The sequence below is a fragment of the Verticillium nonalfalfae genome (assembly GCF_003724135.2).
Source record: "Verticillium nonalfalfae strain VnAa140/NRRL 66861 chromosome Unknown scaffold_11, whole genome shotgun sequence".
Lineage (NCBI taxonomy): Eukaryota > Fungi > Ascomycota > Sordariomycetes > Glomerellales > Plectosphaerellaceae > Verticillium > Verticillium nonalfalfae.
Window position 1 is genome coordinate 72,440 of NW_021167236.1, and position 13,521 is coordinate 85,960.

Genomic DNA, 13,521 nt, shown 5'->3' on the forward strand with positions numbered 1-13,521 from the left:
GATTCGAGGTGCATTTTCTTCTTTTCCGGTGTCAACGCCTTGTTGTACGGGACGTTTTTTTTACGCGTCTTGCTTGAAACAGTGGAGGAGGTCAGGGAGGGCGGGGGAGGCGGAAAATCAGGGAGAGACTCTGAGTGCGGTCCTGAGATGTCGAGGGACACGTAGGCGCAAGAGCTGCCTGCGCGCGGAGCAGTCAGGGGGCTGGCGAGCGAGAAGCTAGATTCATTCTGCCGCTGGTTTGTCGGGGTCACGGCGTCGAGTGAATACGAATTCTTACTGGATAGTCATGCCAACCACGAGAGAGATGTGTCTGCTCCCTCCGTGATGCTGGTTCTCCATTCGGTCGGGGGTCATAATGGTTCGACTGCGGTGGTTGAGCGGTGGATGACGACGTGGTGAGATGGCAGCGGAAGATGAACCACGCGGCTCCTACTTTGTGTTGACTAAGTCGACTCGGCGCATTCCGCTCGTTCGCACTGATGAGGTTATTAGTCGGGAGGAGACCAGGCCGGTACTTGAAGCTGTAGAGGTCCTTGTTGGTTCCAAATGTCTGGTGACTGTAGGCTGCTTGTATGGGTACGATCTGTCTTTGTCGCACATGCACGCTTGTCGAAACAAGACTGACCAACGTCATGCGCACCTTACATTGTGCTTCACATTCGTTGGCGACACAGCATTGAGCACGCGCCTAGTGAGATCACAGACATACAGTTCATGACATTAAATTTGGCTCGTCAAGGGCTCATGCTCCTCGTAGATATCGACATGAAAAAGGGGGCAAGATCCAAAAAAAAAAAAAAGACTAGGAAACTCAAAAGCAGATCCTCCAAAAAAGAGTCCATGACGGACATTCTTGGAGGAGAAACGCCCCTGCCCCCCGATGTGTACCGTGACGGTCACTCTCCCTCCCCAGATCCTCACCGGCCTCCGAGTGTCCGGCCGTAGATGCCCCGTCTTATTAACGCCATGAAAGGACCGTCTTCGCCCATTACGTCACCCATTACAACCAGCGCTTCCTGACGCTGTGAAGACCGTCTCTCGTAGCACGACAGGCTTCGGGTCTGTACCCATGCGACTGACTGCATTTGAATAAAAGGGAAACGAGCAGAGTTCCCGTACTTAGGAGTAATCGTCCTTGACACGGCGACTGCCGAGGTCGTGGCTGCGGCGCGAGCGGGTGCTGTGACGGCGGCGTCCCCAGCGGCGTCCACCGCCAAGGCCACCGGAGGATGCCGTCTTGTCACCGCGCAGGCCAAAGCAGAAGGCGATGGTGGCGAGGAAGAGAGCGGCCCAGGCGCCCCAGGAGAAACCAAACGCATAGGTGCCAATGTTGGCAGAACGGTCGGCGGAGCGGAACTCATCGCGGGCCTTGACGAAAGTGGCACTTGATACGTGTTAGCATTGGGCTGTCGTGTGACGAGGGCAACACGGCAACGGCCACGCGTGCGGGAGGCGAGGAAGACTCACGTCATGAGGGAGACGGCAATGGTGTAGAAGAAGAGAGCGGCGGCGGAGACGAGGCCAGCAATAGCAGAGCCGAGGCGGCCGCAGCAGGCGAGGAAGGAGGAGAACCAGGCGCAGACGATGAAGAAGAGGGCGATGAGATAGAAGACCCAGCCGAAGCGCCACATGTAGAAGTAGAAGCGGCTCGTGGTATCGCCGCCATGGCCACCGATGAGGCCTTCGGGCACGTTGGCGGCGTTCCCGTCCCAGGCACGGCCAAAGGCGGGCGCCGGACGGGGGTTCGAGCAGTCGCGGTTGTTGTCACCGCAGAAGTAGAAGTAGGTCCAGCGGGTGACGTCGCGGGCGCCGGAGATGCCCGAGGTGTCGGCCTCGAGGAAGTACGTCTTGTTGAGAGGCGACGTGTTGGCGACACCCGAGAGGATGACGAAGAAGATGAGGACCAGCGATCCCGAGAGGAGGATGAGGCCGGCGGTGCCAGCAGCGGGCTTTGGGCTGACCATGGCGACGGGTCTGTCTGAAGCAACTCGAGAATGCGAATGTTGTCGAGAGCTCAAGAGGGGGGATCTGCCGAGGGGTCTGGGTCAATAAATTGTCTCTCGCAAACCAAAGTATCGAGTGCGAGTCGGTGGCAGGAAGCGCAGGAGAGCCGAGGGAAAAGGGAGACAGGAGAAGGAGGAGAGGAAGGGAGGCGATACCAAGACAAGGTTGGGGGGGACGCCGGTTCACTCACTGTGCTCTCTCGCCTGTTCAACGACACACGAGGCCTGAGATGGCGATGCGCGACACTGTTTCAGTGGATGGGCGTATTAGGAAGTAGGTGGGCGACGCTGGGAGAGGGAGAGGACCATGTCAGCAAAAGCAAGGTCTTGATGGAGCTTGCATCTCCCTGCGCCGTCTGCAGGCGCGAACGGGTGTAAAGCAACGCGCAGGAACAGAGTGGCAACAGTTCGTAGACGCTGGGTGCACTCTTGGGGATAGTACTCACATTCATTAGTATGATGTCGGGTAAGGTAGGTAGGGGCAAGGTATTAGTAGCAGGGTGGTCGTCGCGATGGTGGTGATGCCGATGCAAAATGGCAAAGGAGGAGGAGATTGGCTCGAGAGCAGAATGGGGAGCAGGAGCTGTCTAAAAGAGGGAAAAGGATGTGGAGGATTTGGGGAGGGGGAATAATTAAAGAGGCGATGCAAAAGGGACGATCAACCGGATGACGAAGGACGATGCGGGGACCACTCCAAGCTCAAAGCAAAGCCGGGACGCAAAAGCTCGAAGCGATCAGATGTCGGGATCTGGATGGGTGGGACGTGTCGACGAGGCCAAAGGCAGTGAAGGGCGAGAGAGCCGGAGTTGGCGAGACGAGCTTTGCCTAGCAAGGTGCTGGGCACCTACCTCTGGGTCCCCACCAGGTAAGGTCGGCAGGCGTAGGCACCTTAGGTAGGTACTTTAGGTAGGTACCTTAGGTAGGTATCTAGGTAGACCAACACGCTGCATGACGACACCTCCACCAGACCACTGCCGCAGCCCCACATGAGCACCTGCGCCGGCCAATGCGACGCTGGCACCGGGGGCTGCTAACAAACTAGCGCCGCTGCTGGGACGAGCAAACAAGCTGAAGGGGGCCCCAGTCTTCTGCCAGTTCGGCGCTGCCTTAGCGGCCGGAGCAGCGCTGAGCCACCTGGAGACGCCTGTGCGGAGGGTCCACGGCGACGTCATGCCCAGGCGTCACCAAGACAACACAACACGCTCCGTCCTGTGTGCGTGCTCGATGTTCGGTGCTGCGCTCCCAGTTCCTCGTGGGAGAGGAGCTGGGAGCTGGGAGCTGGGAGCTGGGAGCTGAGGCTAGCATCGTGTACTGCCATGGCTACACATGTACGCAAGCACCACGAGAAGAGCAGCAGCAGCACAGCCTGAAGAGACACCCGCGACAGGGACGGTGGAATCAATACATGCACACACACACACACACACACGTCTCGGTGAAACGAAACACGGAGCAGACGAGGCCGCGTGGAAGTACCATCCCCTCACATGCAGGGTCTCGCCTCGTACGCCTGTCCCGCACTGCCAACGCTGGGACGAACCTCGCGAATGCCTGACCGTCGGCCATTTGTATTGCGCGTTTCTCCTCTGCACAGCCTCGATCCTGCAGGGCGAGTCTGCACAAGAGACAAACGTCGTACGCGTAGGAGACGACAAGTCGATGAATCGTGAACGTCGTTGGCGCCCTCTCTGGTGGATGTCGTCGCTGGCCTACGACGAAAAAGAGCACCCAAATCCGTTCAAGTAGGCACACCATTCTCTTGGCCGGCTGGGTGTCTGTCTACCTTACCCTGGAGAAACCAGAATGACAAAAAAAAAATGAAAAAAAAAACCTGGTCCAGGGGATCGATGATGATCGACGGCTTCCTGCACTAGTGAAGTTGTTCGCGATCTATCGGCACCACTTGAGCCACCATGTCCGCTCGCAGAAGCAATTCGCGACATCATCGACTGCATGCACTCTCAAAGCAGCGCAACGAGTGCAAACACACCAAGCTGTTCCCGGGGATCCTAACGCATGTCACTATTTCGTAGTGCCTTTTCTTCTCTTCTTCCACGTCAATCCCCCTGTCCCGCCCGGATGCGGCTAGCTAGAGGGTGGTGCAGTCATCGTACCTCTCGTCACACGTGCCATGGTTTGGGCGATGATGACAAGTCCGATGCCTACACTACAAGAGAAACAAACGATTCACCAATGATACAGCGACCTTTTTGTCATGAAGGCTCCTCGCAATGTAACATGTCGTAGCACTGTCCCACGGCTTCGGTCGGATCATCTAGCCGGGGGGGAGGAGGGAATTCCCCCAGGGCCCCCTCTCGGTCCGTGCACCGGCTCAACCCGCGATCCATTCTTGCCTTGCAGCTCGAGCTCTGGGAAAATTCCAGAACTCCATGCTGCCATAGCTGTGGGAGCGGCCACGTCTCTCCACACATCCCCACGACCAACGACGAACACCGGCCCAATGGCCCGTCCACCAGCTGCTCCCTGGCACCTGCTTCGACGAGCGCCCGCCTCGCGAGCCGGCCGAAAATGGACCTCCTCAACACGCAGCCTCCACCATGACGGCGCGTCAGCCTCAACATCAGCATCTTCCTCGCCCGCCACCATCACCCACATCCACCTGACCTCCTCCAAAGGCTTCCCCTCCTACGCTGCCGCCTCCGCCCTCCAAACGACCCTGCGTGACGCTCTGCTCAACCACAAGTCCTCCTCCTCCTCCTCCTCCTCCTCTGCCGCCGCGGCCCCCTCGCCCACCGTCATCTCCTTCACGCCGACACCAACCTACACACTCGGCCGCCGTCAGACAACGCTCGACCCCGCCCAACGAGCACGCCTCCAACAACCCCTCACCATCTCAACACCCAGCACGCGCGATGGCGCGCCACCACCACCACCATCATCAACATCATCAACATCATCAACAACGACAACACTCTACACCCCGTCCGTAACCGCCTCCCCGCGCGGCGGCCTCACAACCTACCACGGCCCAGGCCAGCTCGTCCTCTGGCCCGTCCTCGACCTCCACGCCCCGCACCACGCAAACCACACGGTCCGCTCCTACGCCCGCCTCCTCGAGGACACGACGCGCGCCCTCCTCGCCTCGCTGCCGCGCCCCATCGCCACGACCGCCTCGACCGCCGACCCGGGCGTCTGGATCGCCCCGGACGACGGGCCCCCGCGCAAGATCGCCGCCCTCGGCGTCCACCTGCGCCGCCACGTCACGGCCCTCGGCGTCGCCCTCAACATCGACACGCCCGTCACCGGGCCCGAGGCCCAGAACCCCTGGGCCCGCTTTGTGCCCTGCGGCCTCGAGGGCAAGGCCGTCACGAGCGTGCGCGCCGAGCTCGGCGCCCGCGGCTTCGACGACGCCCTGTACATGTTTGGCGGCGACGCCGACGTCTACCGGCACGCTCTCGCTGGGTTGTGGGTGCAGGAGCTGGCCGACCGTCTTGGCGCCGCCGGCGTCACGTCGCGGACGCTCGATGCGGATGAGCTCGGGCTCGAGCGCTTGGACTAACGTTGGCGGGTGTCCCTATCTGTGACGATGCCTGCACAGATTCATGACACGTCGAGGCAAATAAGTCTAGGACAGGTCACGGTGACGGAGACAGCGCACGCCCGGAACAGCCGCACAAAAAGTGTATCAACACGTATCCTACCGAGGCCCCGGCCCAAACTCATCCATCAATCATGCTATGAAGAAACAGCAACACCTCGTTACCAACGTAGACGCGGACCGCGCACCCGCAAAAGGAAAACCTTCAGAGAAACACTAAAGCAGTCGACAGCTGGTCGCTGAACTTTTTCTGCCATGTCAGAAACCAAAAAGGAGCCCACCTCACTGTCGGGTATGTGGATGTGAGCGTTGGGGCCAGGAAAGATGGGGGAGAGGGAGGGGAAGCAAGAGCCAGAGCAGAGCCATGAAACAAGAGAACAGGAAAAGGGAAAAATAAGCAAGCTACCCTCCCTCTCCCGATGAACCGACGCAACGACAATTGACAAGTTTTTTTTGTCTGCGCCTGACCCTGCACCCGCCCATCTGCAGCAATATCATGCAATGCGGCTCTCATCTCCAATTATTTAATGAAGCCTATGCCCAAGCCAGTAACCATTCCAACTCTTGCCAACCAGTCTCCATGACTTGAAAGAATACGCCTGAAGAGGCAAACCGACCGTTCTGGTATTTTGAGAAGAGAACCTGGTATTCATAGCAGAGCACCAAGTGCTCGCAGCTTCCACCGTGGAGTCGAAGCGAACTGCCTTTCTCAATCACCGGCCCTTCAATTGATACACGGTGCATGATCGAGACCCTGCCTCCCCCACTGTGGTCATGATGCACTTGTTAATCCGACCTCGAACGGATCTTCCGCTTACTATTCACGCTCCTGTCGTGTGGCTCGTCGTCTGGCACCCACTCTTCAGGGTGGAATTGTGGGTTATTGTAGTGGGCCTTGTTGAAGTGGCTGTTCTTGAACATGGTCGTAGTAAAGTTTGGTTCCATATAGCCATTGTGAGAGAGCATCGACGTCGGCTCGGCGGGAGGGTTCTTCAGGTGGAAACATTGGGAGCTGAACCGCAACTGGTAGTCGACAGGCTGACTTGGCTTGGGGGGAGCGGCTTGGCTACCTGTCGTTGACGAGGGGGGTGGTTGTCGGGGTTGAGTCCGCAGCAGGCCAAGGGCCGCTGACGGGGCCGGCGGCGCGGTCTGCTGCATGGCGGAATCCGAGAAGGGGGCCGACAGCCAGGGAGTCTGCGGCGAGGGGTCGTAAGCGTTGTGCATCGGGGACACTGCCGTGGGTGATGCCAAAGAAGACATGGCGGAAGGCGGGCCGCTGAACCCGGGCAGCATGGCCAGTGCGCTAAAATCGACAGTTGAGAAGTTATGCAGGGAGGGTGTGGCGCTTGCTACTTCGTGCTGCTGGGAAAATGACATGGCCCTGTTGACCTGCAGCTCAAGAGGCGCAGGGGCACCGGCTGCAGGGTTCGGGAATCGGGACGACATTTTGTGGTAGAGAATGTCGTAATGCGCGGGCCGGTACAGAAGGTAGATGATGGGCCCAAGGTTGGCAGGGTCCTGGCCTGTGGCCTCTTCGGGCAGTCGGTAGACGTTGGCCTGTGAGCCGGGCGTGCGATCGAGGTAGGTGATCTCGAGAACAAAGCCGATGGGTTTGAGTAGGATGTTCGCGAGGAGGGTGATGCCAATGTGGTCAATTTCGCGGTCAGGGACCTCGATGTTTTCGTTGCACCACTGTAAGAGGCCGCCGCTGCCGACAAGAAACGGCTCGAAATCGTTTGAATTGCCCTTCAACCAAGACCCGGCTAGTAAACGAAGGTGGTAAACAATAGCGTTGGAGCATTGTGCGTCGTTGAATCGTGTCATCAGGAGTGCCATGGCGGTGGCCGAATCTGTCACAACATCCGCAAGATCCTTGATTAAAGAGAGCGTTTCATGGACCATGTCCTCGAAGAGCTCAAAATCGTACCCACCGACATTGGCAATGTAGTTGTTGAGGCTGGTGAGGCGGGCAAGTTCTTGACTCAATTTATCGGGGTCGCCAGCAAACACGAGGTGCTCAAAATAGCTGAAGCCGATTGCTGAATTAACAATAGTGTCAGCCCTGGTTCACGATCACCCAGTTGCTGCGACCAAGCACGTCGCCCAAGGCAATGCGGGGTATGTGCAGCAAGTTGAGCATGTTGAGGGGGAAGGATTCGCAGCCTTCTGCTTGCTCGGATGCATCCCAAGCCAACTCACCTCGCCATCCGCAGTTGCCATCGCCTTGGACTGGCCGATAATGAGAGTATGTCTGTGGCAGGTTCTACAGACAAGGCGCAGAGGGCCCAATCATTAGCGCCTGATGCTCCCAGTCGACGGGCTGGCAGATCATAAACCGCGTGGGCATCGCATGTACTTACGATCGTCTTCTCAACATAGACAGGATCAGCTTTGGCATACTCGGCGGTAATGGCGTTGCTGGTGAGCCTATCCCCGATCAAAGGACCCTGAGACCAAGGTTAGCACATGCGATGATGGGCACTTCAAGTAGTGATTTTGTGGCGCCGTATTTGAAACACAAAAACGTGAAGGGTCTAGGAGGGGATATGGAACGGGGCCCGCATCGGATCTGATCATCAGGATCGGGCCGTGCGGCTAGGGTTCAGAATGGACTGGGGCGAGGGGCAAGGCGAAATTTGGGTTGTGTTGCGGGAGGAGGGCGCGGAGACGGAGAGGTCCCGACGCGGGCGGAGGGACCGACGAGGCATTATGAGCGCGACTTCGCAGGGTCTACCGGACATACCTGGAGGTCAGGCTGGTAGCTCTCAGCAGCCCTCTGTTGAGCTGCCAAGTCGTCGTGAAAGGCAGCATCGGCCGAGGAGTCGCCAGCCATATCGGCCGAAAGAGCACGGACAGAGGCGGAGTTTGGTGCGGAGGCAGAGGTGGTGGATGAGGCGGGCGTCGCAACGGCGTGGGCGTTAGAATTTGGATTGTACGAGGACAAGGTCGAGGGCGGGTTGTTGGAGTTGCTGCACGACGAGGCGGCGGAGGCGGCCGGGCTGGGGATGTTATAGCCGGGATTGGCAGCAAGTTTGTGCTGGAGGTCGGTCTGCGAATGGGTCTGCACCTGGGCCTGCGTTTGTGTTCGGTTGCGCTGATAGCTGCTGGTGTATGGTGCAAGCGAAGGGTGTTGCTGATTGTGATTGTGTTGCTGTTGGAGGAGATGGAGCTGGAGCTGCTGGTGCGTTTGGTGGGCGTGCGAGTGCGGATGCGGGTGCTGATGACTGAGACCAAGGCTGTGGCCAGGGTGCTGCTGGTGCAGGCGCTGGGGCAAGCGCTGAAGCGGATGCACTTGCTGTTGCTGCGGCCGATGTGGCAGGTGCAATGGGCCGTGGGGTTCCTGCGACTGACCTGACGTGGCGGCAGCGGCGGCGGCAGCCGCAGACGCAGACACAGACACAGAGGCAGGAGCCAAAGTAGGGGCAAGAGCAAGAGCGGTAGCGGCAGGAGCAGTGGTGGGAGCAGAGGCAGGAGAATGAGCAGGAGCGCCGGCGCCATGCGACGCCGACGAGGAGAACAGGACGGGAAGTAGTGATGTGTGCTGCTGGTGTTGGTCGTACCTGCTGCCCGCCATGTCGGCTGAATGGCTGGCACTCCCCCGTCTGTTGTCCCGTCCTGTTCGTGCTGATACTGGACTCCTGACTTGCCCCTCGAGGCCGAACCCACCACCAACACCAAACTCCCCTGAGCCCCCCCTATGAACACGGTCGCGCCCTGGTGTTGGACGCGCCGCCGGCCTGGAGTTCGGCCCATCGAAACCTTCTTCTGATCCTATTCTGTGTTGTTGTTGCTGTTGTCGCAGGCCATGGCCAGGTCCGCGACTTGGTCCGCTTTGAGACCCAGACCCAGATCCCGACCCTGGCATGGCATGCGGCGGTCCTCCTCCGTTCTGCTCCAGAGCCCCAACAGGAGACGGAGCATAGGCGTACTCGGCACTTAGAACAATGTCGAGCGGCACTCCATCGTCGTATGTTGCTGTCGACTCTGTCGGGGTGTAGAACGACGAGCCAAATGGTGTCGGCTGAGGTTGGAACATGGCCTCAACGTTCGCAGGGGTGATACTTTGAAAGTAAGTGTTCTCCTTTCCCACTGGATGTCCAAGATATCGGGCAAGCGAGGGGACGGAAAACCCTCTGGTAGACTGCACCCGACAATTTGTCCGCGCAGACACCTGAGCTTTCTCGGCTGTCACGGGCAAGAACGCCCGCGGGTCAACCCAAGATCAAATCTTTCGCGCTGCAAACGTGATCGGCAACCTAACCGTATTATCAGACAAAAGCAAAGCCCGAAAGCCCTTTGCTCTTCCGTACACACACCCCTTTTCGAAGCTGCTGCGTGCTCTTGCCGCAGAAGGCTCGGCCTCAGGGTCGAACAAAGACTCGGCAGCGGCGAGTATGGTCGATCTTCACCTGCCCTGACAAATGCGATCGTCACTCTGTGCCAAGCAACAAGTCAGATATAGTCCTTAAGACCGAAAGTGAAGTCAAGCTCCGTTGGTACAATGCCGTTAGGGATATGATCAGAGGAACGACTTTCCACACGCAATCGAGGCGAACGGGCGAATATGTTGATAGGGAAGCTAGATGTGAGCATCGAAAAGAGGGGGAAATACATTCGACTTGAGGGGCGGGGGAGGTCACTGTTGAAGGAGAAGCGACGCCTGGGGGGGTTTGATGTCGGACAAGCCTCGATGAGACGACGACGACATATGAGCCTTCTCACCTCTCACTTGCTGCGCGTGCTGCATTGCGTGCCGTACCTTTCACGACCCCAGTCGCAGTCCAGTCCTGACGTGGGTGCGGGAGACGGGGGATCCTCCCCAAGTTTTCGCTATGGACTATGGTTTGTGGGCCGTGGCCTTCTCCAAACTACGGTTCCTGCTGCTACTGACGTTGCTCCCGTCCCTCCAGCTGCAGTGATCCCGGTCCGTTATCTCCCCTATTGCCTAGCCCTGGCACATTACTCTCCGCTTGTCAGGGAAGGGCCCCCCAGCAGTTCGAGCCCCCTCAGAGCTTTCATCACGGCTCCGCCGAAACCAAAAGTATGTCTGTAGCTGGCATTTGGGGACGCTGAACAGCGGCCCGCTCCGACCACTGGCCTGCAGCCCAATGCGACAAGCTCGACAACGGTGTCCTCTCGGTTGGAGAAGCCGTGCTGCCGTCGTGTCCACTCTCCATGTCGCTTTGTCAGTTTGACATACCGCGCGGTTCAACGTCTCAAGCTGCGATATCCCGGATTCCAGCTGTTTTAATCCTTTTATCCTCGGCCGAGAAATCTACGTCTGTCCACTGATCGACCTACGAAAGGGCACGGCAGGCAACGGGGCATGACAATAAACCAGGGTTGGTGCCTTGGCTAGACTCTCGGCGCCTGGCCATCCCTTTGCCGCACCCCTGCCCTTCGTCAATCCTCTGAACCGCCTCCTAGACTGACAGGGGGCAAGCTGGGTTGGCACTGGCGGCCATCTATTGATCTGCACTTTCTGACCTCTGTAGTCTGGCACGTCACATGGACCTGTCATGTTCCCCCGCAGATGAACACGAACCTCGACGATTGGCATTCAACCTGGACTGCCTCATCATCAAATTGGGTTATCCAGACTGTACCACCATCTATTTAAGTAGGAAACTGGGCGACGGCCTCCGACGGCCATCGCTTACTATCATCACCTCCGTTTTAGATCCCTGGCTTCAGGAGCAATTTGGAGGCGGTAGCACTTCGGGAGCACACCGACGCTCAGGAGCACACGGGCGCCCACATCCGACCAGTCACGATGCCTGCTGGCCTGACTTTTGAAAACAATCGTCGTCGCTATTGAAAACATCAGGCAACATTGTGCTCGCAGCCCTCGTGCAAACCTGTGCTTTTCTTGCTTTGGTTGCCGCCAGCTGTTCCCCTCTCTGGCAAACGCAACCCCGCCAGGAGAGGCCTGGCCGCTGCTACGCTACAGTCCAATTTTCCATGGGTTAGGGGATCCCAGATTAATTCCCGCCGCTGGCTAGCACAAGAGGGTGTGGGGGGAAGCATGTGTACTGGCTAGTAAGCCAGCATTGTCCTGGTGAATCAACGGCTTCCTACCGGTTGGTGGCCAATCTCGATTTTGACAATTGGTGGTGCCGCCTTGCTCTAAGCCAACATCCGGAGGGTAGTGGCCAAGGCCTACGTGGGAAAGATCCCCTCCGCCCAGGGCAAGGGACAACACTGATCGTCACCACTCCGAAGAACAACACCTTACACCTAGCGTTGCATTACGAGTGCAAGTTTCGGCAGTGGGCTACATGTTATGCATAAGTCAGTGTGTGGCACACACACAGTGACAAGATTTGACCACATCTTGCAGCTGAAGCGGACAAGGTTGCAAACTGTCACGTACGGGTGAGGGGTCGTGGCTCAGAGAAGCGCTCTTCTCTAGAGAGACACCACACCCGGAAACACTCCCCATTCGTGCTCCTAGCAGTACTGTGGTAGTGGCGACTTGACACTGTTGCAGAGGCACGACCAACATGCTTATAGTTAGAAGCAGGCTGTTCATCACCGCGGTGCCTTACTGTATGGGCACGAGAATAACCATGACAGTTGGACAGAACCCAAATGGCTCCGCCAGTTGAAGACGTCGACGTTGTGAATGGTACAAAAGACCGACGTCTAGACGGGTACACTACACTCCACCGGTACTGCACGAATAAATGACCCTTATATTGCTGCGGGGGATCAGTCATGTCACGACGGCCAAGTGAACGTGGACAATCCACTGTACTCACGCTCAGCCGCCACTCCAGTTCGCAAAGAGTACTGTTTTCACGCCACATAGCTCTGATCACTGAGACTATGGCATAACGGTCACCCACCTCGCTGGGCTGGTTGCATACGATCTTCGCTGCATTTATCTGTACCACAGCTCCCAGTAAGTACCACTTCCTTCCAGAATGACAGCCACCGGAGATGTCCCCCTACGGCACAGCATATTCAGCTTGTCTTTTATTGGCCTCGAGAGCAGCCACAATTATGGCGTACTGTAAGGCTTGCGCCGGCCAAGTGAGAAGCTAGGATGGCATGGCCACATATGCGTACAAACGCAGATCGTTTGCCAGTTCTTCTACTGTCAGACGCTACCATGCTCAATGGAGCTGAATGGAGCCGTCCTGTGGGCTACGGGCAGGAAGAACTTTCCGGGAAAACGACATGCATGTGAATGGAGGCGCCTGCCGAGAGGATGCGGCCAAGTGTCCTTCGCTCCTTTGCGGATGGCTTCCTCCCCTCCTACCAGGGATGCGATAGCACCACTGCAGGACATGGGAGCGTTCAAGATGGTCCACTGAAGCCGCCGTGCCGACCTGGTTAGCGGACGTGTTCCTTTGTGCTATTTCAGAAGGGCATGTCACAACTCATATCGTTTTCATCATCGGACATCCTCATGTTATGCACGCTACTACTTGCCGTTCACATTCCGTAGGGCAGCAGAACACCCTAGCATGGACCAACAACCCACCCCATCGCAGTCACTGTCCTCGGTCCACGCCCGGACACCATGTCTTCCCCGAATTCAAACGCCATGGTCATGGATACACAGGACTCATTTTGATATGATGTCAAATATGACAATGCCTACGTATATCTACCAGCATCGATTATTGTAGCACATGATTCAGGATCCTGGCGAGAAGAATTTCCATCACCAGTCATGCATCGGCTTTAAGACTCGTTTCGCAACGGCGATGTGAATGCCTTATCCGCAGCAATACTTGTACAATACAGTTGTCGATCCAGTCGAGGCCACGAGCTGGCCCTTGCGGCCCTGGTGGGAAGCGCCTCAGGGGGGGAGGGACATGGCAGGAGAACAAGGGACGCCATGCCGGCCTTGGCCCGCATCTGGACCGGACACAACTTGACCACTTGTTCTTGGTCTGGGATCTAGGATCTGGGATCTGGGATCTGGGCTCAAGGTCCACGCGCCGAAAA

The 13,521-nt window shown here is 57.8% G+C and overlaps 3 protein-coding genes across 3 annotated transcripts; 1 reads left to right on the plus strand and 2 right to left on the minus strand.

Moving 5' to 3' along the window:
* Positions 1-1,119: 1,119 nt before the first annotated feature.
* D7B24_000643 (uncharacterized protein) lies at positions 1,120-1,964 on the minus strand (the record flags this gene model as incomplete). Its single annotated transcript, XM_028634895.1, has 2 exons — positions 1,120-1,384; positions 1,468-1,964. The coding sequence occupies 2 exons, from the start codon at positions 1,962-1,964 to the stop codon at positions 1,120-1,122; spliced, it is 762 nt and encodes a 253-aa protein (XP_028498084.1).
* Positions 1,965-4,464: 2,500 nt separating this feature from the next.
* Positions 4,465-5,523, plus strand: D7B24_000644 (uncharacterized protein; the record flags this gene model as incomplete). The annotated part of the gene is made up of 1 exon (XM_028634896.1): positions 4,465-5,523. The coding sequence occupies one exon, from the start codon at positions 4,465-4,467 to the stop codon at positions 5,521-5,523; it is 1,059 nt and encodes a 352-aa protein (XP_028498085.1).
* An 825-nt stretch (positions 5,524-6,348) lies between these two features.
* Positions 6,349-9,598, minus strand: D7B24_000645 (uncharacterized protein; the record flags this gene model as incomplete). The annotated part of the gene is made up of 4 exons (XM_028634897.1): positions 6,349-7,601; positions 7,762-7,825; positions 7,923-8,009; positions 8,306-9,598. 4 exons carry the CDS (start codon positions 9,596-9,598, stop codon positions 6,349-6,351), a joined length of 2,697 nt encoding a protein of 898 aa, XP_028498086.1.
* Positions 9,599-13,521: the final 3,923 nt, after the last annotated feature.